Raw genomic sequence first — 26114 nt, 5'->3', positions numbered from 1 at the left:
GTAGTCATAGCTCACTGTGCTTTATATTTATATTTCCTAATTCCTGTTGCTGTTTAGGACCTATTTTGAGGCATCTGTATCTTCTCCCTCTTTGTGGCTCACTTTTTTCACTCTGGTATCTTTTGATGAATTACAGTGTTTTAAACTTTAACTTAGTAAAAATGATCAGTCTTTTTTATATATCTTTTCTGTCATGTTTTAAGGGATCTTTTCATTTCCTGAGGTCATGAAGATACTCTGTATTGCCTTCACTGCTTTATTATTTTGCCATTCATACTTCTTTCTCTAGACCATTTGAAAGTGACTTTTGTGTGTCATGTGAGTTTCTTTTTTTTTTTTTTTTCCATGTGGATATCCAGTTGTGCCAGCACAGTTTACTGGAAGGACTTCTCTGTATCCTCACCTTTATCATTCATCAAGGGTCCATTTAAGCTAAGGTCTGTTTCTGGGCTTCTACTTTGTGCCTGTGGTTGATTTGTCCTTGCTACAAAATCACTGTGTCCTGATTATATAGCTTGACAGTAAAGCCTGAGATTTAAATTTAAGTAAGGTCTCACCTAGTAATTTTTTTATTTTATTTTATTTTTTTTCCTGAGAGAGAGCATGCCTGAGCAAAGGAGGGGCAGAGGAAGAGAGAGAATCCTAAGCTCTCCACACTGGGTGTGGAGCCTGATGTGGGGGTCAGTCTCATTGATTGTGAGACCATGAGACCAGGACCAGAGCCTTTTTTTTTTTTTAAGTTTATATATTTATTTTTGAGAGAGAGCAAGCAGGGGAGGGGTAGAGAGAGAAGGAGAGAGAGAATCCAAAGCAGGCTCCACACTGTCAGCACAGAGCCTGACATGGGGCTCGGATTTACAAACCATGAGATCATGACCTGAGTTGGATGCTTAACCAACAGCTACCAGGCACCCTGAGCCTTTTTGTATTTTTCAGTTTTTTTAAATGTTTGTTCGTTTGTTTATTTTTAAGTTTTAACTTTATTTATTTTTAATTTACATCCAAATTAGTTAGCATATAGTGCAACAATGATTTCAGAAGTAGATTCCTTGGTGCCCCTTACCCATTTAGCCCATCCGCCCTCCCACACCTCCTCCTTTAACCCTCTGTTTGTTCTCCATATTTATGAGTCTCTTATGTTTTGTCCCCCTCCCTGTTTTTATATTATTTTTGTTTCCCTTCCCTTATGTTCATTTGTTGTGTCTCTTAAAGTTCTCATATGAGTGAAGTCATATGATATTTGTCTTTCTCTAATTTCCCTTAGTATAATACCCTCCAGTTCCATCCACGTAGTTGCAGATGGCAAGATTTCATTCGTTTTGATTGCTGAGTAATACTCCATTGTATATATATATATATATACCACATCTTCTTTATCCATTCATCCATCAGTGGACATTTGGGCTCTTTCCATACTTTGGCTATTGTCTGTAGTGCTGCTATAAACATGGGGGTGCATGTGTCCCTTCGAAACAGCACCCCTGTATCCCTTGGATAAATACCTGGTAGTGCAATTGCTGGGTCATAAGGTAGTTCTATTTTTAGTTTTTTGAGGAACCTCCATACTGTTTTCCACAGTGGCTGTACCAGCTTGCATTGCCACCAACAATGCAAAAGAGATCCTCTTTCTCTGCATCTTCACCAACATCTGTTATTGCCTGAGTTGTTAATGTTAGCCATTCTGACAGGTGTAAGGTCGTATCTCATTGTGGTTTTGATTTGTATTTTCCTGATGATGAGTGAAGTTGAGCATTTTTTCATGTGTCAGTTGGCCATCTGGATGTCTTCTATGGAGAAATGTCTGTTCATGCCTTTTGCCCATTTCTTCACTGGATTATTTATTTTTTGGATGTTGAGTTTGATAAGTTCTTTATAGACTTTGGATATTAACCCTTTATCTGATATGTCATTTGCAAATATCTTCTCCCATTCTGACGGTTGCCTTTTATTTTTGCTGATGGTTTCCTTCACTAGGCAGAAGCTTTTTATTTTGATAAGGTCCCAGTAGTTCATTTTTGCTTTTGTTTCCCTTGCCTCTGGAGACATGTTGAGTAAGAAGTTGCTGCGGCGAAGATCAAAGAGGTTTTTGCCTACTTTCCCCTCAAGGATTTTGATGGCTTCCTGTCTTACATTTAGGTCTTTCATCCATTTTGAGTTTATTTTTGTGATGGTGTAAGAAAGTGGTCCAGGTTCATTCTTCTGCATGTCGCTGTCCAGTTTTCCCAGCACCACTTGCTGAAGAGACTGTCTTTATTCCATTGGATATTTTTTCATGCTTTGTCAAAGATTAGTTGGCTACACGTTTGTGGGTCCATTTCTGGGTTCTCTATTCTGTTCCATTGATCTGAGTGTCTGTTCTTGTGCCAGTACCATAGTGTCTTGATGATTACAGCTTTGTAGTATAGTTTGAAGTCTGGGATTGTGGTTACCTCCTGCTTTGGTTTTCTTTTTCAAGATTGCTTTGGCTATTTGGGGTCTTTTCTGGTTCCATACAAATTTTAGGATTGTTTGTTATAGCTCTGTGAAGAATGCTGGTGTTATTTTGATAGGGATTGCATTGAATATGTAGATTGCTTTGGGTAGTATTGACATTTTAACAATATTTGTTATTCCAATCCATGAGGATGGAATCTTTTTCCATTTTTTTGTGTCTTCTTCAATTTCTTTCATAAGCTTTCTATAGTTTTTAGCATATAGATTTTTCACCTCTTTGGTTAGATTTATTCCTAAGTATTTTATAGTTTTTGGTGCAATTGTAAATGGGATCGATTCCTTGATTTCTCTTTCTGTTGCTTCATCGTTGGTATATAGGAATGCAACCGATTTCTGTGCATTGATTTTATATCCTGTCACTTTGCTGAATTCATGAATCAGTTCTGGCAGTCTTTTGGTGGAATTTTTAGGGTTTTCCGTACAGAGTATCATGTCATCTGCGAAGAGTGAAAGTTTGACCTCCTCCTAGCCAATTTGGATGCCTTTTATTTCTTTGTGTTGTCTGATTGCACAGGCTAAGACTTCCAATACTATGTTGAATAACAGTGGCGAGAGTGGACATCCCTGTCTTGTTCCTGACCTTAGGGGGAAAGCTCTCAGTTTTGCTCCATTGAGAATGATATTAGCGTTGGGTTGTTCATATATGGCTTTTATGATCTCGAGGTATGATCCTTTTATCCCTACTTTCTTGAGGGTTTTTATCAAGAAAGGATGCCGTATTTTGTCAAATGCTTTTTCTGCATCTGTTTAGAGGATCATATGGTTCTTGTCCTTTCTTTTATTGATATGATGAATCACATTGTTTTGTGGATATTGAACCAACCCTGGGATTTGTATCCCAGGTATAAATCCCATTTGGTTGTGGTGAATAATTTTTTTAATGTGATATTGGAGCCAGTTGGCTAATATCTTGTTGAGGGTTTTTGCCTCCATGTTCATCAGGGAAATTGGTCTATAGTTCTCCTTTTTGTGGGGTCTCTGTCTGGTTTTGGAATCAAGGTAATGCTGGCTTCGTAGAATGAGTTTGGAAGTTTTTTCCTTCCATTTCTATTTTTTGGGACAGCTTCAAGAGAATAGGTGTTAATTCTTCCTTAGATGTTTGGTAGAATTCCCCTGGAAAGTCATCTGGCCCTGGTCTCTTCTTTTTTGGGAGATTTTTGATTACTAATTCGATTTCCTTACTGATTATGGGTCTGTTCAAATTTTCTATTTCTCCCTGTTTTAGTTTTGGTGTTGTGTATGTTTCTAGGAAGTTGTCCATTTCTTCCAGATTGCCCATTTTATTGGCATATAATTGCTCATAATATTCTCTTATTATTGTTTTTATTTCTGCTGTGTTCGTTGTGATCTCTCCTCTTTCATTCTTGATTTTATTTATTTGGGTCCTTTTCTTTTTCTTTTTGATCAGACTGCCTAGTGGTTTATCAATTTTGTTAATTCTCTTAAAGGACCAGTTTCTGGTTTCATTGATCTGTTCTATTGTTTTTTTGTTTGTTTTTATTTTTTTGGTTTCGATAGCATTGATTTTTGCATAAAGATAAAGATAGCATTATCTTTATTATATCCTGTCTTCTGCTGGTTTGTGGTATGTTTATTTATTTTTGAGAGAGGGTGCATGCATGAGTGGGGGAGGGGAAGAGAGAGAGAGAGAGGGAGACAGAGGATCTGAAGTGGACTCTGCGCTGACAGCGGAGAACCCCATGTGGGGCTTGAACTCATAAACCATGAGGTCATGACCTGAGCCGAAGTCAGATGTTTAACCGACTGAGTCACCCAGGAGCCCTCCTAACCTAGTATTTTTAAAAGACTGTCTGTAAGCTATTCTTGATCTTTGCAATTATATATAAGCTTCAGAATCAACTTTCAAGTCTTTTCCCCTTCACACAAAACAAAAACTGTTGGGGTTTTAATTGGGATTACTTTGAAGATATAGATCAGATTGGGAAAAATAATTGTATTTTGGTGAGTCCTAAAATTTTCCCTGTAAGAATGTTTATAACCTTACCCCACCCCCCCCAGTAATCACTACACCCAACATGGGGCTTAAAATCATAACCCCAAGATCAAGAGTCACGTGCTCTACCGACTGAACCAGCCAGGTGCCCCAAATGTTTACAACTTTCATTAGATTTACTCCTGTGCTTGGTGTTTATGGTTTGAAAACAGTATATAAATCTAAATAGTTTTATTTTTGTTAGTTTATAGAAATACACAGATTCTGAATTTCTGAATTCACATAATCTCCAAAATTTCTTTTCCCCTAAATCTCTTGGTGTTTTCTCAGCACTCTCAGAGTTATTCTGAGACATGTGTAGAGCCTTATAAAATTTGACTTGCTCAACAGGCACATTCTGTACTGAGATGGTACAAGGAATGCTTTGCCCTTTCTTTTCCTTTGTTTTTATTGAGGTATAATTGATGTACAACATTATGTTAGTTTCAGGTATACAGCACAATGATTTCTGTGTTTGTATATATTGCAAAATGCTCACTACAGTGTCTAGTTAACATCTTTCATCATACGTAATTACAGAATTTTTTTGTGATGAGAACTTTTAAGATTTACTCTATTAGCAACTTTCAAATATGCAGTCTAGTGTTATTAACCATAGTCACCATGCTGTACATTATATCCCCATGACTTATTTATTTTATAACTAGCAGTTTGTAGCTTTTGACTCCCGGCACCTGTTTTGACCACCCACCCCACCTCTGGCAACCACCAATCTGTTCTGTGTATCTGTGAGCTTGTTATTTTGTTTTTTGTTTTGTTTTAAGATTCTACATATAAGCAAAATCATATGGCATTTGTCTTTCTCTGTGTGACTTGTTTCACTTAGCACAATGCCCTCAAGGCCACTGATATTGCAAACGGCAGGATTCCATTCTTTTTTATGACTGAAGAATATCCTATTGTATATATTATTACCACAATTTCTTTGGTCATTTACCTGCCAGTGGACACAAGTTATTTCCATCTTATTCCTTTATAATATATGCTATATATATATATACATATGTATGTGCTATAGTGAACATGGGGTTGTGTATATCTTTTAAATTTTTTTTTAACGTTTATTTATTTTTGAGACAGAGAGACACAGAGCATGAACAGGGGAGGGTCAGAGAGAGAGGGAGACACAGGATCTGAAACAGGCTCCAGGCTCTGAGCAGTCAGCACAGAGCCTGACGCGGGGCTCGAACTCACGGACCGCGAGATCATGACCTGAGCCGAAGTCGGACGCTTAACCAACTGAGCCACCCAGGAGCCCCGTGTGTATATCTTTTAGAGTTACTTCAGATAAATCCTCAGAAGTGGAATTGCTAGATCATATGGCAGGTCTATTTTTAATTTTTCTTTTACCTTATAATCAATTTATTAAAAAGGTTGATTTAAGCATCTGTAATGGTGATGTCAACCTCAATTCCTGGCTCAATACTGATGGAAGTAATCTGTTTAAAAATCTCAGAAGGATTGTGCAAATCAATGAGTCGCTTATGGATCCTCATATGAAAACGATCTCAAGTCTTAGAACCGTCACCACAAGGAGTTTCTCTTGTAATGATTCTGAGAGTCTTGGTAGGCATCCAAACTGGTCCTTTCACTTTTCTTTTGTGCCTCTGATCAAGTCAGCACATACCTTCTCCAAAGATTTTACATTGTGGCTTGTTATAGTAATTCTAATTTGGAGAATTGCCACCTCTTGTTCCATGGGTGTCTTCCTGGTGTCTTTAGAAGCCATGGCTGTATCATGGCATCCTGAACGACTTGTTCCTCACTAAGACAAACAGCGATGAGTCAGGAGCAGTCTATCTTAAATTTTTTGAGGAACTTCCATATTGTGTTCCACAGTGGCTCCTGGAGTTTGCATTTCCACCAATAGTGTACAAGGGTGTTGTTTTCTCCACATCCTCACCAACGGTTATTATTTCTTATATTTTTGATACAGCTGTTCTCACAAGTGTGAGGTGGTATCTCATTGTGGGTTTTTAAAAAGTTTATTTAGAGAGAGAGAGAGAAAGTGTGCACGAGTACAAGGGAAGGGCAAAAGAGAGGGAGAGTCCTAAGAAGGCTCTGCACTGAGAGCAGGCTCTGCACTCAGCGCAGAGCCCAATATGGGTCTCAGTTTCACAATTATGAGATCATGAGCTGAGATGAAACTAAGAGTCAATCACTTAACATACTGAGCCACCCAGGCACCACTCATTGTGGTTTTGGTGTGCATTACCCTGATGATTAGGTATGTTGAACATCTTTTCATGTACCTGTCCACCATTTGTATGTCTTCTTTGGACACATGTCTGTTGAGATTCTCTGCCTGTTGCAAACTATGAGTCTGGAGTTCTCTCTTGTCCAGCAAGAGAGTGGATGCAGAATTGAATAAGAGAAAGGCTAATGTCTGGGAGGAGACAAGAGCCCCAAATGGGATTTTGTCTCTGTATTTATTGAGCTCTCATGATCTTACACATGTGGTGACGTGAAGAAAATAGTCAGGTAGTAATCATTAACTTGTGTGTGTAAAAAGCAAGGGTCTGGGCGGCAAGTGGCATTTGTGATCAGAGCACAATAGTATATTGGTGCCAGATGGAAAGTAGTTTACTATAACGAGTTACTTGTGATCCCATTATAATATCTTGCTAACTAACCTTGGGCACTTTCACCCTGTGGTGGCGACTTTCAGCCTTAAGCTTTTTTAACTCATTTATGTAAGTATAAGGAATTCTTGAACCTGTTTCCCCACATCTGCCCATTTGTAAATTGGATTGTTTTGTTTTTTTATTTTTATTTTTTGCTGTTGAGTTGTAGGAGTTCTTTATATACTTTGGGTATTAACCCCTTATCAGACATATGATTTGCAAATTTTTTTTTCATTCAGTAGATTGTTTTTGCATTTTGATTATTTCAGTTGCTGTGAAGAAGGTTTTTAGTTTGATTTAGTCCCATGTGTTGATTTTTGCTTTTGTTGCTTTTGCTTTTGGTGTCAAATCCAAAAAAATCAGTACTGAGACCAGTGTCAAGGAGCTTACCATTTATGTTTTCTTCTAGGAGTTTTATAGTTCCATGTCTTATGTTCACGTCTTTAATTCATTTTGAGTAAATTTTTGTGTATGGTGTAAGATAGTGGTCCAGCTTTATTCTTTTGCATGTAGCTGTCCAGTTTTCCCAACATCATTTATTAAAGAAACTTTCCTCCACTGTATATATTCTTGGTTCCTTTGTCATAAATTAATTGACTATATATGCATGAGTTTATTTCTGGGCTCTCTATTCTGTTTCATTGTTCTGTATATCTGTTTTTATGCCAATGCCATACTGTTTTGATAACTATAGGTTTGTAATATAGTTTGAAATCAGGGACCAGGGGGTCTCCAGCTTCGTTCTTTTTTCTCAGGATTGCTTTGACTACAAGGTCTTTCTTGGTTCCATACACATTTTAGGATTATTTGTTCTATTTCTGTGAAAAATGCCACAGGAATTTTCATAAGGATTGCATTGAATCTGTAGATGGCTTTGGGTAGTAAAGATATTTTAACAATATTGATTCTTCTGACCCATGTCACGGAGCGTTTGAGGTGACTTGATAGAATACTGCAAGTAACAAGAATCAACTGTATATACATTTTTTGATATTGACTTTGTATCAAATAGTCTTGATAGATTCTTATAAATTTTAGTAATATACCTGTAGGTTTTTTGGGGTTTTCTACATGCATAATCATGTCATATGCAAAATGACACTTTATTGCCCCCTCTTTAATCTTTATGACTATAGTTTCTCTTTTGTGCCTTAGTCTGCCAGCCAGGACCTCCAGTACAATGTTGTACAGAAATGGTATTGGTCTTACTTGTCATATTCATAATCTCCAAGGGAAAGCTGTCAGTGTTTCACCTTAAGTATGGTATCTGCATAAGTTTTTCTTAGATAGCCCTCAGTAGATTAAGGCTAGTGTAAGATTTTTGTCATGAATGGATATTGAAAATTTTTTAGTCAACTCTGTTTTCTGCATCTATTTTTTTTTTAAACTTTTTTTTTTAATTTTTTTTCAACGTTTTTTATTTATTTTTGGGACAGAGAGAGACAGAGCATGAATGGGGGAGGGGCAGAGAGAGAGGGAGACACAGAATTGGAAACAGGCTCCAGGCTCTGAACCATCAGCCCAGAGCCTGACGCGGGGCTCGAACTCACGGACTGCGAGATCGTGACCTGGCTGAAGTCGGACGCTTAACCGACTGCCACCCAGGCGCCCCCTGCATCTATTGAAATGACTATATGATTGTCTTTTCTTTTTTAAATCTTTATTTAATGTTTATTTAATATTTATTTTGAGAGGGAGAGTATGTGTGCAAACAGTGGAGGGGCAGAGAGAGAGGGAGATCCCAAACAGGCTATGTGCTGTCACCAAAGAGACTGACACAGGGCTCAAACTCATGAACCATGAACCATGAGCCATGAGATCATGACCTGAGCTGAAACCAAGAGATGGATGCTTAACCAACTGAGCCACCCTATATGATTGTCCCCTATATGATTATCTTAATGGTTGATTTTTCTTTTCTTTAAGGTTTTATTTTTAAGCAGTCTCCACACCCAGTGTGGGGCTTGACCTCACAACCCTGAGAGCAAGAGTTGCACTCTCCACCTACTGAGCCAGCCAGGCTCCCCTTCATGGTTGAATTTTCTAATATTAATTAACCTTCTCTGTTTCTGGAATTAATCCTCCCTCATATTATATTATCCTTTTTCTATGTTGCTGACTTAAGTTGGCTGCTATTTTGTTTAGATTTTTATGTATATATTCATTAATGAGATTGATATAAATTTTTCTTTCTTCAAATGTCCTTGTTAGGTTTTGTGTTAAGGTTATGGCTAGTCTCCTAAAACCACCTAATTTTATATAGATTTTGGGTGGGTAGTGTTCCTTTTTTAAAAAAGAGTTCTCAGAGTAGTTTATGTGAGATTGGCGTGAATTTTTCCTTAAATTTTGACAACAAATCATCTAGGCCTAGAGTTTTCTTTGTGGGAAGGTTTTTATTACTGTTTATTGTTGCTAGTGGTTATTGGACTGTTCATATTTTATACTTCTTGTGTGGTTTTGATAACTTTTTTTTTGTAGCTGTCTATCCATTTTACCTGCATCTTCTTATTATTTGTATCAAGTTGTTTACAAGTATATTCTTAGGATCTGTAATGATGTTTCCTTTTTCCCCCTAATATTGATTTATTTGGCTTTTTCTCTCTCTTCTTGACCAGTTTGACTATTTGTCAATTTTATTAGTGTTTTTAAAGAACTAACTTTTCTTTTTGATCTTCTCTATTTTTGCTTTCTATCTATGCAAAAAAGAATTAACATTGCAGGCTGGAGACTACTATTCTTAGAAAGTCCTGCTTGCAGGGGTACCTGGGTGGCTCAGTCAGTTAAGCATCTGACTCTTGATCTCAGCTCGGGTCATGATCTCAGGGTTGTGAGTTCAAATCCTATATTAAAAAAAAAACGTAAGATAAAAGAGGGGAGCCTGGGTGACTCAGTCAGTTGAGGGTCTGACTTCTCTTCAGGTTATGATCTTGTGGTTCAGGAGTTCAAGTCTCACATCAGGCTCCTGCTGTCAGTGTGGAGCCCACTTCAGGTCCACTGTCTCCCTCTCTCTGTGCTCTTTCTCTCTCCAAACAATATAAACAGTTAAAAAAAAGAAAAAAGAAAAGAATGTCCTGCTTACAAGGTTGGCCCCTGACATGTCTAGAAACTTAGATTTGAAGAGGATTCTCACCAATCCCCAACTGATAAGGATAGTTAACTGTGCCTGAACTGTTTGTGCAAACAATGTGGTATATGCTGAATACCTGCTCTCCTTCTAGGAGTCTAGAATTTTGGTATGTGATTGGTAGAGGGTGCCTGTAGGACCAGCACCCAGTAAAAACTTAGGGCATTGAGTCTCTAAAAAGCTTCCCTTATAGACAATACTTCACACATGTTCACACAATTTGATGCTGGGGGAATTAAGGGTATCCTATGTGACTACCCTGGCAGAGGACTCTTGGAAGCATGCATTTGATTTCTAGCAGCCTTTGCCCCATTCCCCTTTTCTCTTTTCTGATTTTGCTTTGTGTCCTCTTGCTGTAATAAATCATAGCTATGAGTATAACTATATGCAAGTACTGAGTCCTTTTTTTTTTAATGTTTGTTAATTTTTGAAGGAGAGAGACAGAGCGTGATGGGGGGAAGCCAGAGAGAGAGAGGGAGACAGAATCCAAAGTAAGCTCCAGGCTCTGAGCTGTCAGCACAGAGCCCAATGCGGGGCTCGAATTCACAAACTGAGAGATCATGACCGAAGTCAGACGCTTAACTGACTGAGCCACTCAGGTTCCCCCTCTGAGTCCTTCTTTCTAATCATCACTGAACCTAGGGTAGCCTTGGGGATGTTTGACACACCATTGTGAATGGCAGGTATTTCTATCTGAGATTGGGCTACTTATTGTCCATATTTATCAGTCTGTCTCATTGAGCTTATCTATTTAATTTCACTTGTGCATTAAAAGAGATTTGCATCACATACAGAGATAATTTGATTCTCCCTTTTCCCCGTTACTCCTCAAATTTAAGGTCTTTTAGGGATGGTGCAGTTAAGAAACCTTATCCTTCAAAGATACTGGCCAACAAGAAGTCGTCTGCCTTCTCTGGGATCCAGAGAGAGCTACCTAGTGCTGGTCATCCAGTGCAGTATCATGCCTCACATGGTTGGACCCGAAGGAATCAGTTACGAGAATTGCGCATCAGGTGAGCTTGCGAGTGGTCATCTGCCTGCAATGATGTTTCCATTGTTCTCCCTTCTTGGTTAAAATGAGGGAATGATTCTTCTTTTCGTATCTCAGTTATTTAGATGGGGACTTTGATGCCTGCTCTTTATGGCAGAATGTTCAGGAGAAAAGGACATTTAGGAATCTGCAGACTTAAAATCTGTCATTCTGTGTTTTCATTCACATTCTCTAGTTGGGCCCCACAATGTGTTAAGCTATAAGGAGTCTCCAGAAAAAGTCTAAACATAGTCTGAGAGAAATTAGTGTTTTCCACTACTCTTGATTAGGTCTACCAAAGGCATTCATTTATTCATTTAACAAAAATTTATCAGGCCTTCTCTTCCTTGGCGCTGTCTGTGACAGCCATTTCCGGTTGGCATCATAGCTGCCCTCGGACCTCTGGTGAAGCCCAAGGTCATTTAAAAGAGGACCAAGAAGTTTATCTGGCACCAGTTAGACCAGTATGTCAAAATTAAGCGCAACTGGCAGAAACCTAGAGTCATTGACAATAGGGTGTGCAGGAGATTCAAGGGCCAGATCTTGATGCCCAGAATTGGTTACAAGAGCAACAAGAAAACAAAGCACATGCTGCCCAGTGGCTCCCAGAAGTTCCTAGTCCACGGTGTCAAGGAGCTTGAAGTGCTGCTGATGTACAGTAAATCTTACTGTGCAGAAATTGCTCACAGTGTCTTCTCCAAGAACTGCAAAGCCGTTGTGGAAAGAGCAGCCCAGCTGGCCCTCAGAGTCACCAATCCCAATGCCAGGCTGCACGGCGAAAAAAATGAATAGACAGCTTATGTGCACATCATATTTGGGTTAATAAAACCATAAAACTACAAAAAGATTTGTCAGGTACCTATTTAGCCAGGTGGTGGGCTAGATGCTGAGCATACAAGATGAATAAGACATTCCTGGTCCATGACCTCATGAAAGCTTAAAATCATGTGGGCTTGACAGACTGTTAAACAAGTCACAACAAAGCATGATAAGTGCCATAAGAGGATGTGGCACTGCGGGCCACGTGGTTATAACAGTTCCACTGGTGTAGCCAGCAGGAACTTCCCAGAGGAAGTGGGGTTTAAGTCAAGTCCTAAAGGATAATGTAAGAATAAGCTGGATAAAGGGTAGAAGGAAAAAGAGTGTTCCAAGCCAAACCTGGAGACTAACTGGCCAAGACAAGCCAACTTTTTTTGTGTATACCAGGTACTGTGCTGGGTATTTGGGATGCTGTAAGACATGGTCCCTGCTCTCGGGGGCTCACAGTCCAGAGGCAACAACAGGTACCCTGTGAGCCCATTACTGTGATTTGGTGTCATAACTTTACATTATACTAAGGGTTGAAACAGAGTTTTGAGGGTGTAAAGCTATTCACTATGTTTGGTTTGGGGAAGGTCCAGGAAGGCTTCACATAGGAGCAAGCATTGAAGATGAGCCTTGATAGGTAAGTGGGCATTTGCTAGGTATTTTAGGCAATAAGAAAAACACGAATAAAAGTATTATCATGTACTTCCTTTTCCTCAACTCTGAAGTTTCATTGACAAAATACTTTGTATTGAAAAAAATTTTTTTTAATTTTTTTTTAACATTTATTTATTTTTGAGACAGAGAGAGACAGAGCATGAACGGGGGAGGGTCAGAGAGAGAGAGGGAGACACAGAATCTGAAACAGGCTCCAGGCTCCGAGCTGTCAGCACAGAGCCCGACGCGGGGCTCGAACTCACGGACCGCAAGATCATGACCGGAGCCAAAGTCGGCTGCTTAACCGACTGGGCCACCCAGGCGCCCCGAAAATATTTTTTGAAAATAATCTGCTTGGGGTGCCTGGCTGGCTCAGTAGGTAGAGCATGCAACTCTTGATCTCAGGGTTGTGAATTCGAGCCCCACAGTGGAGGTAGAGACTACTTAAAAAAACTGCTTGATCTTGGTTTTATAAGTCTGTCCCATCCTATGCTCTATTTGCTACAAGATCAGCTATGATTCACCTTTTGACTCATGCTAGCATCTCTCCCCCTGGGACCTTAGTTTCCTTCTGCTTTCCAGAAAGTTGATAACATAAGTCAAATGGAGTTTTAAAATGTGTATATCCTTTCTTTGCTTCTTTCAGATGCGTGGCCAGAAAGTTCTTATATTTGTGGATTCGAGTAACTTTTGGAAGAGTATTTCCCTCTAAAGCCAGGTAGTATTAGCTCAGAACACCAAACTTCTCTGAGTTTGTTCTAGGTTTTATTTTATATTAAGCTCATGTGTAACCTTTGTTATGGCCTGTGTTACATTCTTCTCCTGCTGCCCTCCAGTGTCCAGCAGGCATCTGATATAATGGTGACCTAGCAGAGAGTAGTTTGAATGCATGTGTGAAGCAATCGGAAATAAACCAAGATAGCTAAGACCCTCTGTGAAAAGGTATTCTGAGTATTTGCCCAGAAATAAGCAAGTTCCTTCAGGACACTGTTGAGACTGACCACATTGACATGATCTAGGACAGAACCTGGGGGAAAAGTTGCATTGGCAAAGGGAGTGAAATTTTAGTCAAGAGAATGTCCCTGTACCGCACCTTCCCTCTGTATGGGCCACTGCCCCCTGCTACAGGTTTTGGTTAAAATTGCTTTAACTGCAGTACCCAGAATGGATTGCTAGGGGGAGCCACCAGCATCAGGGACACATGCAAGAGGTAGTGGGGTTGGAGAGAAGGGGCCAGTGTATGGTATATTCCAGAGGAAGAATTGGCAGCCGTTGAGATGTAAGCATTTTTTTTTTTTAAACTGGAATGTTGTGGGTTCTTAACCTCTCTATTCTTCCCTTATTACAACCTTTCGTTTCATTTTTCTGACATTGTCACTTTACTAATATGAAACGTCATCCAAATTTTTTTTTTTTTAATTTTTTTTAACGTTTATTCATTTTTGAGACAGAGAGAGATAGAGCATGAATGGGGGAGGGTCAGAGAGAGAGGGAGACACAGAATCTGAAACAGGCTCCAGGCTCTGAGCTGTCAGCACAGAGCCGACGTGGGGCTCGAACCCACGAACCGTGAGATCGTGACCTGAGCTGAAGTCGGACGCTTAGCCGACTGAGCCACCCAGGCGCCCCGAAATTTTTTGATTCAAACTCCTTTAAGCAAATTTGGCCTGTGGGTGTTCTCTGAAATCTTTTTTTTTTCACTTTTTTTATTTCACTTTCATTTTTGAAGGATATTTCACTCCATAGAGAAATCTAGGTTGCCAGTTTTTCCTCCAGCATTTTGAAGATATTTCATTGTCTTATGGCTTCCATTTGTAAGTTGTTAGTCTAATGATTGCTGTTTTGAAGATTCATTATCTTATTTTTCAAAGTTTTAATATGATATGCCTAGGTATGGATTCATTCTCTTAAAGTCTTAGCTCATGCTGACATAATAGGTCACAGGGTTTTGGTTTTTTGCTTTGTTTTATGTACACATCTTCCTGGCATACTTTCTTTGTCCAAAGTCATGTTATTCTCCTTTTCCTTTCTCTTACAATCACTTGCATGAGATTTGACCTCAGATACTTTGTTGCTCTTTTTATTTTTCTTATTTTTTAACGTTTATTTTTGAGACCAAGAGAGTGTGAGAGAGAGAGAGAGAGAGAGAGAGAGAGAGAGAGCACGAGAGCATGAGAGTGGGAGAGGGCCAGAAAGGGGAGACAGAGAATCAGAAGCAGGCTCAGCACAATGAGCACAGAGCCTGATGCAGGGCTTGAAACCAAGAGTTGGACGCTTAACTGACTGAGCCACCCAGGGGCCCCTGTTGCTTTTTAAATTTTTTTTAATTTTTTTTTAACGTTTATTTATTTTTGAGACAGAGAGAGACAGAGCATTAACGGGGGAGGGTCAGAGAGAGGGAGACACAGAATCTGAAACAGGCTCCAGGCTCTGAGCTGTCAGCACAGAGCCCGATGTGGGGCTCGAACTCACAGACCGCAAGATCATGACCTGAGCCGAAGTTGGCCGCTTAACTGACTGAGCCACCCAGGTGCCCCCCCCCCCCGCCCCATTGCTTTTTATGTGGAATTAATCTCTCTGAACTTTTAGAGCGAGGCAAGGTCAGTTAACTTTCCTGATTTCACAGAGCTGTCTCATTTGTAGTATTAAAAAAAATCATGCTGTCTTGCTCTATAGGATATCCTGGTTCAGTTCTCCTAAAATACTTGGTCTGATCCTCTCTTTCCTCTTCTCGATTGTCCCTCTTCTCAATTTCTATTCTACTCCCCGCAGCTTTTTCTCAGTATGAAGCTCTGTCCTAAAAGGGAGCCTGGCATGTTGGGTCTGAGACTATAGGCACTGGACTGCTCCAGCTGTTTCGGTTCTTTCTACATGAGCCGTGGTAACTGAGGGGACAGAGTTCCTCTCAGATTCAGCTGCTAGTCTCAAATTGGGCCTCTGCACTTTGCAGTGACTGCTTATTGGTGTTTGGAGGTTTTCCCATTCTCCAGCTCCTTAGATGCCACCTTCATTGTTCTTTCTTCCTCCTGTAGAAATATTAATACTATGCAGGTCTTTTGACTGTGGATGGTTTGTCCCTGTCTGCTTGCATTTTGGATTTATGGCGATACCTTGTCACCTGGTTTTGTTGTAACTGATACATGAATTTTTGGTTTTGCTACATGGTTGCCATGTGTGTTTTACAGGGATTCAGAGACAGGAAAACTATGTTGCGCCCTCTACTATCTTCACCAAATTCTTTTCCTACTTAATTTTACTTTACTTAATATTTGACCCATATTTAACTGGAAACCTTTTTTTTCAAGTAATACTCATTTATATTCCAAATACTTGGGAAATGCTGATTGTATCAGTTAGAAATGCATTTAGGGGCGCCTGGGTGGCGCAGTCGGTTAAGCGTCCGACTTGAGCCAGGTCACGATCTTGCGGTCCGTGAGTTCAAGCCCTGCGTCAGGCTCTGGGCTGATGGCTCAGAGCCTGGAGCCTGTTTCTGATTCTGTGTCTCCCTCTCTCTCTGCCCCTCCCCCGTTCATGCTCTGTCTCTCTCTGTCCCAAAAATAAATAAATGTTGAAAAAAAAAATAGAAATGCATTTAGGGCACCTGGGTGGCTCAGTCTGTTAAACATCAGACTTCGGCTCAGGTCATGATCTCGCAGGTTGAGAATTTGATCCTGGAGTTGGGCTCTGTGCTGACAGCTCAGAGCGTGGACCCTACTTCAGATTCTGTGTCTCCCTCTCTCTCTGCCGTTCCCTCTACTCACGCTGTCTCTCCCTCTCTTTCAAAAAAATAAACATTAAAAAAAAAGAAATGTATTTGATTCTAAATAAGAGAAACTCTGGCAATAGCTTTAACAAATTGGGATTTGCTTTTTCTCATAAGCAGTCTGGAGGATGGTGTTGGTTTAGCTGTTCAGTGATGCCATCAGAGACTCAGGCTTTTAGTACCTTTCAAGTTCACCATTCTTAATATATTGCCCCTTTGTTCTCAGAGATGACACTGCATAGTTGCAAAATGAGTGTTCTATTTTACACAGGAAGGAGTAAGGGAAGGGTGGTGTCAGCTAGATCTGTCTCTTATGCAGGAAAACAAAACTTTCCTGAAAGCCCTCAGCTGCATTCTGCTTCTGCCTCATTGGCCAGCAAAAAAGCTGGCTACCTTTTGCTGCAAAGCAGGCTGGGAAAGAAACCTTTCCAGCCTCTGCAGTTGGATGCCTGTAAGGAAGCAAAGGCTTGACTCTGGATGTTGGGTTAGCCAGTGACAGATGTTGGCCATACTGCTTTGAAATGATCACATTATTATACTCTTTACTTTCTTTGCTCTTGAATAGTAAGGGTATGGAGGAAAGAATACTGGACTGGAATTGGGGAGACCCAAGTTTTGGTCCTAGCCCAGATCCTAGGTAATTGTTTGGTCTAGGATAAGTTATGGCTCTGGGCCTTCTCAAATTGTAAAAAGAGAGAGTGAGAATGCTATTTGTTGTCTAAGCATCTCAGAGTTAGTATTCTGATACTGTGTTTCCATTGACTTAGAAATTTGTGATTTTTTTTTTTCAAGTTGTAATCTCTCTTTAAATCAAGTGGGTTGTTATTTGGGGGAAAATTTTACATACTGATCTTTGCTTTTTTTGTTATTGTTTTGGTCTTTTTCCATGTTATTTATTCCTCACTTTTAGGAATATTAGAGAATTATTGCATACCAGAAAATGCAGAATAATGCCTTTATATTCTTGGAAATTTTTTTAACTTTTATAAACTGGCATTGTTTTATCATTAATAAACTGAATCAAAATGATCATTGAATTAGTAGGGTGAAAATAATGCAGTATATGTCCATTTATAAGGTAGTCATAAATATGAGGTAGTTAGCTATTTTTCTGAAGAGGAGATCTAAATAAAAATTTTGGGCTAACTTGGGAAGTAGGTAAAATGCTCTTGTCTATTTATAGTATTTATTTATTTTCTAAGTTTATTTATTTATTTTGAGAGAGAACAAGTGGGTGAGGAGCAGAGAGAGAGGGAGAGAGAGAGAATCTCAAGCAGGCACTGCAGTGTCAGTGCAGAGCCCAACACAGGGCTTGAAGTCACAAACTGTGAGATCATGACCTGAGCCAAAACCGAGTTGGACACTTAACCAACTGAGCCACCCCAGCGCCCCTATAGTATTTATTTATTTTTATTTACAATATTTAATTCATCAATATTTCTTTCTCATTCTTAGCTAATGGCCTTGCTTCCTATTTTCTTGATAGAAACAACAGAAGAGACTTGCACAAGCTCCCTCCACCACATCCACCCACTCACCGTGAGCATCTATCACCATGCAACTTGCTTTCCCTACTGTTAGGCCAGTGACCTGTCCTTGCTCTCATCTGCAGCAAAATTTTTGGCTTCTGCATTCGGTTGCCTTTGTGCCTACTCAAGGCCATCACCCTAGCAATTTTTTTTTCTCTTTTCTGCATTATCAATGTTTTGCTCTCTACTGGATCATTTGCACCAGCATATAATACCCTTTATTTCTCTTATCCTGAAAAAAATAAAATATCTTTGGCTGTAGGTCCTCCTGCAGCTAGCACTCTGTATCTTTGCTCCCCTTTACATCAACTCCCCTGGCCAGACTCTGTGTGTCCAACATGTCTTGTAATCTACCCTTAAATCTTAAATCCCACTAGGCTTTAGATTCTACTCCTCCACCAAAACTATATTTGTTAAGGTCATTGCATTTGCCAAAATTAGTGGCAAATTCTGAAACTTCCTCTTACTTGGCCTACCAGGAAGCGAGACAGTTTGTCATTCCCTTCTCTGAGAAGCCCTTTCTTCTTGCACCTTCCAGGTTACCATCCTCTCATGGTTTCCCTTTTCCCTCTTTGACTGCTCCATCTTTCTTTTGTGGATTCCTCCTCACCTAAATACCCAGTACCACATCTTTGTGCTGCTTCTGTGTACCTCACAATTATGATAATCTCATCAACTCTCAGGATGATTCCCAAATATATACACCCTGCCCAGACCTCTCTCTTGTCCAGATGCTATGTATGTTACAATTCCACTGTGTGTCTAACAGATGTCACAACTTAACTATGTCCAAACCTGAAATCTAGAGCATCCCCACAAACCTCTCTGCTGAGCCTTCTCCCTCTCCGTTAATGGAAACTCCCATATTTCCAGGGACTTGGGTCAGGAACCCGGGAGTCACCTTTGACATCTCTCTCTCATACCCCAGTTTACAATGCCAAATGCCCAAATTGTGTTGACATAACTTTCAAGATATATCCAGACTCCACCTCTCTTCAGCACTTCCAGTACCACCCTGGTCCAAGCCATCATCATATCTCCCCCTGAATGACTGCAGTAACTTCACTGGTCTCCTATTTCCAGCCCTAGCCCCAGTCAGTCTTTTCACAACTGGTATTCTGAGTAAATCAAGTCATGTCCCTCCTCTGCTCAGATGGCTTCCCTTCTGGCCGAGAGTAAAAGCCATAGTCCTTATGGTGGCCTATAAAGCCAATTGACTTTTTTGTTATCTATCTATGGATTTTTTAAAAATTTCTGCTGTCATATTTAAAATTCCCAACATCTCTTTTTTGTTCTCTGAATATTCCTTTTTTTTAAGAAATCGCATCCTGTATGTAGGTTCATAATCTTTTGAAGTTAATGTAGCTATTTGTTTTTAAGATTTTTCCTTATATTGTCTGTTTCTTCTGAGCCCTTTTTTTCTCTGTGCTTTTGGTCATTGTCTCATATTGGAGCCTTTCCTCAAATATCAAAACATCCTTTCATTGTCTATTCATATTTAAGAGTTAGGCACTAAAATGCTAATTTTGGAATCCTTTCTATGTATGCATAAGGACTTATAAACTGAAGGCTTCACTTTAGGCTTTTGAGGTAGAGACTGGACAGTTTCACTGAGGAACCTCCAGCTGTCACTATCCAGAACCCTTTTCTGTTAGGTGGTTGATCATGTTCCCCAGAGGAGAGGAATCCTCCAAATTCTTTCTGGGCTGGAGTGGCTTGGAGGTGGGTGGTAGTGATTATAAACTTGGAATGTGGATCTCACTGTTGAGTATGTGGACTCTCCATTTAAGACCCTCTCCAGATCTCTGCTGATATTCTGCAGTCCAGTGTTCCTCTGTTGAGCTTCTCCAGAGATAAACCCAAGTTTCTGCTTGGGTGAATAAAAGGATGCAGGGGCCTAATTGCTGCTTATGCCCAGGCTTGCAAACAATCCTGTGTTTTCATCTCCACCCAGGGCTCCCTCATTCCTGATGCCTCACGTTCCCATGCCTCTCTGAGGTCTGTGTCACCAGCTGGTTGCTTCTTGACTCCCACAGGACAAGATACTTAGTACTCTCTTGGCTTTCTCTGATATGGTATGATATGTTGATTCAGTTCTCTGATATGTTGATTCAGTTGCCTGCGCTATCATTTAAAATTTGTTGACATCTTGGGGCGCCTGGGTGGCTCAGTCGGTTGAGCATCCGACGTTGGCTCAGGTCACGATCTCACGGTTCGTGGGTTCGAGCCCTGCGTCGGGCTCTGGGCTGATGGCTCAGAGCCTGGAGCCTGCTTCCAATTCTGTGTCTCCCTCTCTCTCTGCCCCTCCCCCATTCATGCTCTGTCTCTTTCTGTCTCAGAAATGAATAAACATTAAAAAAAAAAATTAAAAAAAATTTGTTGACATCTCTAATCTATCATTGTTGCTCCTATTCTCTTTGTCTTTGTGAGTTTACACCTTTTGAAATGTATGTGCTGTTATTTTAGTGGGGTTTAGGAAGAGAAGGAGGTTGATGGATAGTAGTAGATGATGGAAGGAAGTACATGTGCACATGGAAGTGGTTCTTTTCCATGAAATTTTTTAAAAATTGTGATCAAAGTTGTTGTTTAAAAATTCTTCAGGGGCACCTGGGTGGCTCAGTTAAGCGATCGACTCTTGATTTCAGCTCAGGTGATAATCTCACCGTTTGTGAGACTAAGCCTTGCATCAGGCTCTGTGCTGTGAGCTTGGAACTCTTTCTCTGCCCTTCCCCCAGTCATGCTTTCTCTCTCTCAAAATAAACAAACATTAAAAAAAAATTTTTTTTAACTATAGACACATGTAATAGGAAACACTAGTCTTCTATAATCTTCCTGAGAGAAAACCACTGGTAATAGTTTGGTATTGTGGAGATGTTTTCAGGCTTTTAATATGTATAATATAATTATTTTTATGTATGCAGAGTACATGCATATAGATGTATATGTTTTTATGTATGTCTACAAATATGTATGTGTGTGCATACATTATATATGTGTAAATATATACAAATTTGTATGCATTCTAACATAGGAGTAGTGGAAATACAAAAAAAATGTAACTTTAGAGGTGCCTGAGTGGCTCAGTCGGTTAAGTGTCCGATTTTGGTTCGGGTCAGGATCTCATGGTTTGTGAGTTCAAGCCCCACATTGGGCTCTCTGGTGTCAGTGCAGAGCCTGCTCCTGATCCTCTGTCTCCTTCTCTCTCTGCCCCTCCCCCATTTGTTAGTGCTGTCTCTCAAAAATAAATAAACATGAAAAAAATTAACTTTAGAAAATGGTGTCATACATACTATGAGGTAGCTTTATTTTTTCACCTAACCACTTCTCTGGAACATCTCATTTCAGTATCTTCTGTGAAGTATCAGCTCCACTTCACAAAAAATGACTAGGTGAAGTTAGTTGAATTTAACCTATCCATCCCTTTGAGGGACATTTGTTGACTTTTATCCTCTTTTATTATGAACAAGAGCGAAGTGAATTTCCCTATGAATATTTTTGCTAGCTAGTTTTTTAAAAACTGTGAGTGGTGAGGAGGAAGCACATGTTAATAAGCTGCAGAACTATGAAAAGAAATTCAAAGTGACTGACAGGCACCGAGTTCTTGAATTATCAGTCACCTCCACAGTGCCTGTTAGCATCAACACAATCTGCCATTGCTCTTGTTTTCTTTCTTATTACCTTTGTCCCCTCTTTATTGCCTCTATGTATCTTCTGCTGTGTTTATAACTCTCCTGGACAGATTTCAGTGAAACTAATATGCTCTGTTCTTATTAAGTACTAGGAATAACATTAAGTATTTGCTTATTTTATAACTTTTAATCTCCTCTATACATAAATGTGAAGTGTAGTTACTACTTTAAAAATATTTTTTAGGGCCACCTGGGTGGCTCAGTTGAGCATCTAACTTTGGCTTAGGTCATGATCCTGTGGTTTGTGAGTTTGAGCCCCACATAGGGCTCGCTGCTGACAGAGCCCGCTTTGGATCATCTGTCCTGCTCTCTTTGCCCCTCCCCTGGTTGTGCTCTCCCCAAAATAAATAAATATTAAAAAAATAATAATAATAAAAACATTTTTTTAGTCTGATGAAGAAAAAAATGAAGAATAATTTTCAACTCATGGTATTTGAAAAGTCAGATTTTTATTTTACTTTAACCTCCTCAATTGGTAAGATCTGTAGTATAACATTTTTAGCTTTTTTCCTAGTTTAAGTACTTTTTTTCCCTAGTTTAAATACTTCTAAATATTTGATCTGAAAATATGTTTTTATTCTATTCTGGTGTTATCAAATAATGAGCCATGCTTTTCTATGAGAATGTAACAGCAATATGAAACTAATTTGGGAACAAATACCAGCTCCCACATCATCATGGATTTTTCTCTGATTTTTGTTCATTGCCAAAGGTGTTACTATGAGCAGAGAATACTACGGAAGGTCTTTGAAGAATGGAAAGAAGAGTGGTGGGTTTTCCAGCGAGAGTGGAAACTCTGTGTTCGAGCAGACTGCCACTATAGGTCAGGTTTCATGTTATATTACTTTAATTTTGCTGATTCACATTATGAAATAGTTATCTGTTGGCATATTTCTGGTCAAAAGGAGAAAGTTTTTTTGTCCCCCAGTTTTATTGAGATATAACTGACATATAACTGTATGAGTTTCAGGTATACAGCATAGAGGTTTGACTTACATATATTGTGAAATGATTACCACAATAAGTGTAGTTAACATCCATTGTCTCATAAAGATACAATAAAAAGAAATGGAAAAAAAAAGAAACAAGCTTTTTTTAGTTATAATGAAAAGTCTTAGGATTTATTCTCTAAACTTTTACATATATCATACAGTAGTGGTAACTATAGTTATCATGTTGTACCTTTCATCCTGAGGACTTATCTATTTTATAATTGGAAGTTTGTACCTTTTGACTACTTTCCTCCAATTCCTTCTCCCCTTACTCTACCACCCCCACCTCTGGTAACCACAAATCTGATCTTTTTCTATGAGTTTTTTTGGCTCGTTTTTAGATTCCACAGGTAAGTGAGATCATACAGTATTTGTCTTTGTCTGACTTAATCATTCAATATAATGCCCTTAAGGTTCATCCATTGTTGTCACAAATGGCAAAATTTCTTTGTTTTTTATTCCATTGTATATATAGGCCACAACTTTATCCATTCATCCATCATGGACAATTAGGTCGTTTCCATATCTTAGCTATTGTAAATAATACTGCTATGAACATGAGGGTGAAAATATCTTTGCAAGTTAGTGTTTTTGTTTACATTAGATATATTCCCAGAAGTGAAATTGCTGGATCATATGGTAGTTCTACTTTTAATTTTTTTAGGATCCTCCATATTGTTTTCCATAGTGGCTGTAGCAATTTACAGTCTCCACATTCACACCAGCATTTGTTATCTTTTGTCTTTTTGATAATGGTCATTCTAACAAGTATGAGGTGATAGCTCATTGTGGTTTTTCATTTCCCTGATGACTAGTGATGTTGAGCATCTTTTCATGAACCTGTTGGCCTTACATAGACCTTCTTTGGAAAAATGTCTATTCAGGATCTTTGCCTATTTTTTTAAAAATGGGCTCCATGCCCAGCGTAGGCCTTTGACTCATGACTTCAAGATCAAGAGTTGCAGGCTCTACCAACTGAGCCAACCAGGTACCCCTTTGCCTATTTTTAAGTTAGATTATTTGGGGGGTTTGTTATTAAGTTGTATAAGTTCTGTATATATTTTGGATATTAACCCTTTATCAGAATTATGGTTTGCAAGTATTTTTTCCCATTCCACAGGTTATCTTTTTCACTTTCTTGATTGTTTTTTTTTTTGCCGTATAGAAGTTTTTTAGTTTGATGTAGTCCTACTTGTTTATGTTTATTTCATTGCTTGTGCTTTAGGTGTCATACCAAAAAAATCATTTCTAAGATGTGAAGGTGCTTTTTCCCTATATTTTCCTTTAGAAGTTTCATGGTTTCAGATCTTATATTTAAGTCTTTAATCCACTGCAAGTTAATTTTTTGTGAGTGGTTTAAGATATGTGTCTGGTATCATTCCTTTACATGTGAATATCCTGTTTTCCCAACACCATTTATTGAAGAGATTGTCTTTTCTCCACTGAGTAGTCTTGGCTCCTTTTTCAAATATTAGTTGACCATATATACTTGGGTTTATTTCTGGGCTTTTGATTCTGTTCCATTGGTCTGTTTGTTTTCATGCCAGTACCATATGCTTTGATTACTATAGCTTTACAACATAGCTTTAAATCAGGAAGTGTGATGCCTCCTGCTTTGTTCTTCTTTCTCAGAATTGCTTTGGATATGTGGAGTCTTTTGTGATTCCATAGAAATTTTAGGATTGTTCTGCTTCTGTAGAAAATGCCATTGGAATCTTGATAGGCTTACATTGAATCTATAGATGGCTTTTGGTAGTATTACTTTAATAATTTTAATAATATTTTATTAGTTAACACTTAATTACATAATTAATTAAATTACATAATGTAATATAATTTTAATAATATTAATTCTTTTAATCCACGAATGGAATGGATACCTTTACATTTCTCTTTTTTAATGTTTATTATTTTGAGAGAGAGAGTGTGCACATGTGTATTCACACAAAGGGGAGAGGTAGAGAGAGAAGGAGGGAGAGAGAGTCCCAAGTAGGCTCTGCATTGTCAGTGCAGAGCCCTACATGGGGTTCAGTCTCACGAACTGTGAGATTTTCACCTGAGCCAAAATCAAGAATCAGACACTTAACTGACTGAGTTACCCAGGTGTCCCTACCTTTCCATTTCTTTGTGTCTTTTTTGATTTCTTTTGTCAATGTTTTGTAGTTTTCAGAATAGAGATCTGTCATTTCCTTGCTTAAATTTATTACAAAGTATTTTATTGGTTTTGATGTATTGTAAGTGGAATTGATTTATTTCTTTTTTAGATAATTCACTGTTAGTGTACAGAAATGCTACTGATATGTGTGTTGATTTTGTATTCTGCAAAGTTTAATGAATTTATTTATTAAATATAATAGTTTTGAGGCTGAGTCTCTAGGATTTTCTATGTATAAAATACATAGAAACTGCAAATAGGCAGTTTTACTGCTTTCTTTCCAATTCTGATGCCTTTTACTTTTTCTTGACTGCTTGCTCTGACTAGGACTTCCAGTACTATGTTGAATAGGAGTGGTGAGAGTGGACACTTTTGTCTTGTTCCTCATCTTAGGGGAAAAGCTCTCAGGCTTTCTCCGTTGGGTATGATGTTAACTGTGGACTTGTCATGTCTGGCCTTTATTATATTGAGATATGTTTGGTCTATGCCTAATTTGTTAAATGTCTTTATAATGAGTGGTTGTTGAATTTTGTCAAATGCTTTTTCTGTGTCTACTGAGATGATCCTATAATTCTTTTCTTTTATTCTGTTAATGTGATATATCACATTGATTTGGAGAAAAGTTTTGAATCATATTCTGTTTTGCTTCAACATATTTTTAGAGTAAGTAAGATCAAATTCCTAAATTAAACCCAAGCACATGTGCATGTGGGCACACACACACACACACACACACAGACACCTTTTTAATGTAAGTTACCATTATGTGTTGGTAATGTTCATGATTTCAATAGTGTTTTCTCACTGACACTTCTGTATAATTTCTAATTCTGAGAGTATTCTGTTTTTTAAACTAATAAGTTGATTTAATTTTTATTGATTATGGGAGAAAATCTATGCCCAATAGCAGACAGTAAAAAAATAGAAATGGGAAGGAAAAAAAACTCTAAATCTTGACGTTAGTCAAGGGATAAGTAGAGGAAAATGTAAAAATGGGAATTATATTAAATACAAATTTTTATACTTTTTTAATTTATTTTTTTTAATGTTTATTTAGTTTTGAGAGAGAGACAGAGCATGAGTGGGGAAGGGGTAGAGAGAGAAGGAGACACAGAATCTGAAGCATGCTTCAGGCTCCAAGCTGTCAGTACAGAGCCAGATGCAGTGCCCAAACTCACAAAACATGAGGTCATGACCTGAACTGAAGTCAGACACTCAACCAACTGAGCCACCTAGGCAC

General features: G+C 38.8%; 1 protein-coding gene and 1 pseudogene across 17 annotated transcripts in view; both read left to right on the top strand.

Annotated features, from left to right (window-relative positions):
- SFI1 (SFI1 centrin binding protein) overlaps positions 1-26114 on the top strand; it is a 105514-nt gene that overhangs the window by 12986 nt on the left and 66414 nt on the right. For 11 of the 17 annotated variants that reach the window (XR_007145680.1, XM_047826861.1, XM_047826858.1 and 8 more), the window contains exons 3-5: positions 11095-11268; positions 13393-13464; positions 22440-22550. The exons of 1 other annotated variant lie outside the window; for it this stretch is intronic. Coding sequence is in view for 15 of the 16 variants with exons in the window: in XM_047826861.1 (XP_047682817.1) it covers positions 11095-11268; positions 13393-13464; positions 22440-22550 (357 nt within the window). In the remaining variant the exon portion in view is untranslated. The remainder of the gene's footprint in view (positions 1-11094; positions 11269-13392; positions 13465-22439; positions 22551-26114) is intronic. 5 more of the 17 variants (XM_047826866.1, XM_047826860.1, XM_047826870.1 and 2 more) reach the window with 3 other exon arrangements.
- On the top strand, positions 11340-12077 carry LOC125149295 (60S ribosomal protein L32-like; annotated as a pseudogene).

This window comes from Prionailurus viverrinus, chromosome D3 (genome assembly GCF_022837055.1).
Source record: "Prionailurus viverrinus isolate Anna chromosome D3, UM_Priviv_1.0, whole genome shotgun sequence".
In the NCBI taxonomy this organism is placed as follows: Eukaryota; Metazoa; Chordata; class Mammalia; order Carnivora; family Felidae; genus Prionailurus; species Prionailurus viverrinus.
This window is presented reverse-complemented; position numbering and strand designations above follow the sequence as displayed.